This window comes from Echinops telfairi, unplaced genomic scaffold (assembly GCF_000313985.2).
Source record: "Echinops telfairi isolate 266 unplaced genomic scaffold, ASM31398v2 ScPeMD7_7414;HRSCAF=8452, whole genome shotgun sequence".
Lineage (NCBI taxonomy): Eukaryota > Metazoa > Chordata > Mammalia > Afrosoricida > Tenrecidae > Echinops > Echinops telfairi.
The window spans coordinates 1,303,066-1,306,546 of NW_022111314.1; the positions used below are offsets into that span (position 1 = coordinate 1,303,066).

At 64.3% G+C, this 3,481-nt stretch overlaps 1 protein-coding gene across 1 annotated transcript in view; it reads right to left on the minus strand.

Moving 5' to 3' along the window:
- Nucleotides 1-1,503: 1,503 nt before the first annotated feature.
- The window catches only part of MTG2 (mitochondrial ribosome associated GTPase 2), a 12,315-nt gene continuing 10,337 nt past the window's right edge, over nucleotides 1,504-3,481 (minus strand). The window contains exons 6-9 of the mRNA XM_045296935.1: nucleotides 3,306-3,439; nucleotides 2,877-3,095; nucleotides 2,475-2,613; nucleotides 1,504-2,025 (exon numbers count right to left, since the gene is read on the minus strand). Coding sequence (XP_045152870.1) covers nucleotides 1,601-2,025; nucleotides 2,475-2,613; nucleotides 2,877-3,095; nucleotides 3,306-3,439 — 917 coding nt within the window. The 3' untranslated portion in view covers nucleotides 1,504-1,600. The remainder of the gene's footprint in view (nucleotides 2,026-2,474; nucleotides 2,614-2,876; nucleotides 3,096-3,305; nucleotides 3,440-3,481) is intronic.

Sequence of the window (3,481 nt, forward strand, 5' to 3'; positions counted from 1 at the left end):
TGTCATCAACATTTCCAAAATATTTTTCTACTTGAGCCATTAGCATCAGCTCTTTTCCCCCCTTCCTCCCCAGCCCACCCTGGTGAATCCTTGATCAATTATACATTATTATTGTTATTTCATAGGCCCAACCGCTCCCGCGACTGGGTGCTTGATCCCTGGTGGCGGTACCAGCTGGCGTGGCTGCTGCTCCTGTGGGTTCCTAAAACTGCCCATCTTTCACCAGAGCAGAAAGCCTTTTCCTGTGTTGTGGCTATTGGTTTCAAACTGCTGACTTTGAGATCAGTGGTCCAAGGAGTAACCACTATGCCACCACCAGGGCCCATCACGTTACAGGAGGAAGGAAAGAGAGAGGAGAACTTGCTCAGAGACCAGTGCAGAGCTGTTGGGAACCCAAGTGGGATTTCAGCAGAGCAGCTTGCAAGTCACGGGACCGACCAGAATTGGATGGTGGCTCCTATGGGCTTGGAGGCAGGGCCCCCCTGGCTCCCCCCCACCCCCACCCCTGATTGCAGAGTGGATGGGGGTGGGGTGGGGCCCAGCCCGAAGATGAAAGGCCTGGTAATTAGTGCACACTCTCCAAGCCCTCCCTCCCATAAGCAGGTCCTTTGAGGTGGCCGCAGAGAAAGCAGAGATGCAAAAACCATCGGGGTTGAAAACACAGGGCCTTTGAAGGATACGAATCAAGCCCTGGGTAAAAGGCCGGTGTGTTCTAGTGGCTGATTTGATGTTAGATCAAAACTCAGTTGCTCCTGAAAGCTGGGTGCCGGCCTGTGGGTGAGGTGGGGGCTGGCCACAGGGATGTCACCACAGCCGAGCAGGGGGGGCAAGCCTTTGGATGCCCCCAGCCCTCAGTTCACTGAGCCAAGCTCTCCTGGCCCACGCTCCTGACAAGCCCCTCATGTGACCCTGGTCCTGCCTGGGGTTTGGATGGAGACTTGCTCCCACCACTCCCCACCCCCCCCACCCCGTAAATGCTGTGGAGGGTCCCTAGGTGGCCGTGTGCTGAGCGTCCACCCGGATATTGGGGGCACTGAGCTGTGAAGCACAGCCTGCTGCTGCGGGAACCAGGGCAAGGAGGTGGCCCTCACAGCTTTGCATGGTCACAGTCGGGTCACTATGGGAGCCCAGCTTGGCCTGCCCACTGCAAGGCATACCTGGTGAGTGAGCTGGCCTGAGCCCCGGGGGCCTCTTTGTCACTGCTGATGGATGTGAGGGGACATTGTTCATGCCCCTGGCCCACGCCAGGCCCTTTCTGCTCAGCTCAGCAGGGAGTCTGGGCGCTCAGCAGCATTGATAGCATTAGTCAGCACTGTGGGTCCCCCACTAATTAAGAGTGTTAATTAACACAAATGAGTCCAACCTCAGCAAATTAGCCAGCCAGGGAGGGTGTGTGTGTGAAGTGCTGAGAGCAGACCGGGTATCAGGTGGTGCTGGCTGGAGCAGGCAGAGGCTCAATGCCCGAGTGATGGCCTGGTGCTCCCTGCACACAGTCGGAGCCACTCCGCGTAATAAGTGGGATTTATTTGTGCAGCAGCCTGGAAAGTCCTCTGCCCTGCACTGGTGCCCGCCGCCAGTGGCCATCCTGAGACGCTGCAGCTCAGCGGTGGCCCTGTCCAGTGAGGGCACTGCAGCTCACGGGGCCTTCGGCCACCTGCATGCCGGCCCCCTTACAGTCGTCCCGAAGCTCCTTCAGGCGCAGCAGCAGCACCTCCAGGTTCTCACCGGTGGTGGCCGACAGGGGGATGACCGTCGTCGGCCTGAGGCGAGCCTGGAGCTCGGGCAGGCGGGCTCTGGCCTCGGGGAGGTCGATCTTGTTCCCGACAACGGTGTGCGGCCTCTCAGCCAGGCCTGGCTGGTACTGCTCGAGCTCCCTCTTCAGGAGACTGAGCTGTGCCCAGGGCTCGGGCAGCGAGAGGTCCAACACAAAGAGCAGGAAGCCGCAGCGCTGGATGTGGCGCAGGAAGGCCAGCCCCAGGCCGCGGTTCTGGTGGGCGCCCTGCACGATGCCGGGGATGTCGGCCACTGCGGGAAGGGGCACACAGAGCAGGTCAGGCCAGCAGCCCTGGGGACCCTCCACCCACACCTGGAGGGGAAGCTGGGAGCCGCGTGGGCCCGCCAGGCTCCAGGCCTTCAAGGCTCGGGATTCCTTCCAGGAGCAGCCGGAAGTCAGGGAACACAGCCTGGCCTCCAGACCTGCGGCCGGGCGGCCCCGGGACTGGCCTCCCATGAGCCTCCATCCTGAGACTGCCCACGGAAGTGAAGACCAGTCCTTTGCCCACACTGAGTTACACCAATCTGCCCTATGAGGACACGTTTCACCTGCCAAGGGTACAGGGAAAGCCGCTGGAACACCTGCTGTACCAGTGGGGGGCGGGGACTTCCTCACGCCCCACAGGGGCGCCGCCCGCACTGCCAGTCCAGCGGAAGGGAGGAGCTGCCTGCCTGGCAAGGCTGGGGGCAGGAGGGCCCACCTGTCACCTGCTGGTGGCCTTCGTAGTGCACGACGCCGACGTGGGGCTTCAGGGTGGTGAACGGGTAGGGGGCCACGGCTGGTCTGGCGTTGGAGATGGCTCGCAGCAGCGAGGACTTCCCGGCGTTGGGGAAGCCGATCTGCAGAGCGTGTGAACGGGCCACGTGTAAGCCCCGCGCCAGCCGGCCGCGAGGAGGCAGCTGTGGGGGCCGGGGTGTGGGAGGGGGCGACCACGGCTTCTCACGGTGGTCGGGGGAGGCAGCCCTGGGCAGCGGGGTGCGGGCGCCCAAGCAGATTCTCAAAGGCGGAAGCACGGGGGTGGCGGGGGCAGCTAACAGCAGGTGGGGCGGCCCCTCCTTTTGGGGCACCAGGGCTGGTCCGCCTGCGAGAAGACGACACCCACCATCCCCGCGTGGGCCACCGTCTTGAGCTCCAGGAAGAGGACGCGCTGCTGCCCGGGCTGCCCGGGGGTGCAGGTCACCGGGGCGCGGTTGTCATTGGCCAAGAAGAAGCGGTTGCCCTTCCCTCCGGCGCCCCCGAGGGCGGCCATGTACTCGTCGCCCGGGTGAGCGAGGTCGGCCACCGTCTCTCGTCCTTCCTTGACGAGCGTGCCCAGGGGGACCTGAGGGACAGCGTTCGTCTGTCTGAGCCCCGACGGCTCCCGACGCGAGCTGAGCGGCGTGCAGGGCGGGGCACGGCTCGGCTCCGCCCCGGGGACGCCGGACGCAGGGCTGGCCTCACGCAGCGCGGTGACGCAGGGCTGGCCCCACGCAGCGCGGTGACGCGCCAGACAGAAGCCCCTTCCCCGACGCGCACGCAGGCGGCGGCTCACCCGGATGTAGATGGACGCTCCATTCCGCCCGAAGCAGTTCTTGCTGCCGCCGTCCTCGCCGTGGGAACCCTGATAGCGGGACAGCACGGCGGCCAGCGACGTGACCTGGTTGTCAACTGCCGAGAAGGCCCGTCAGCGCGTGCCCTCCCGGAGCCACGGGCACAGCCCCGTCGGGG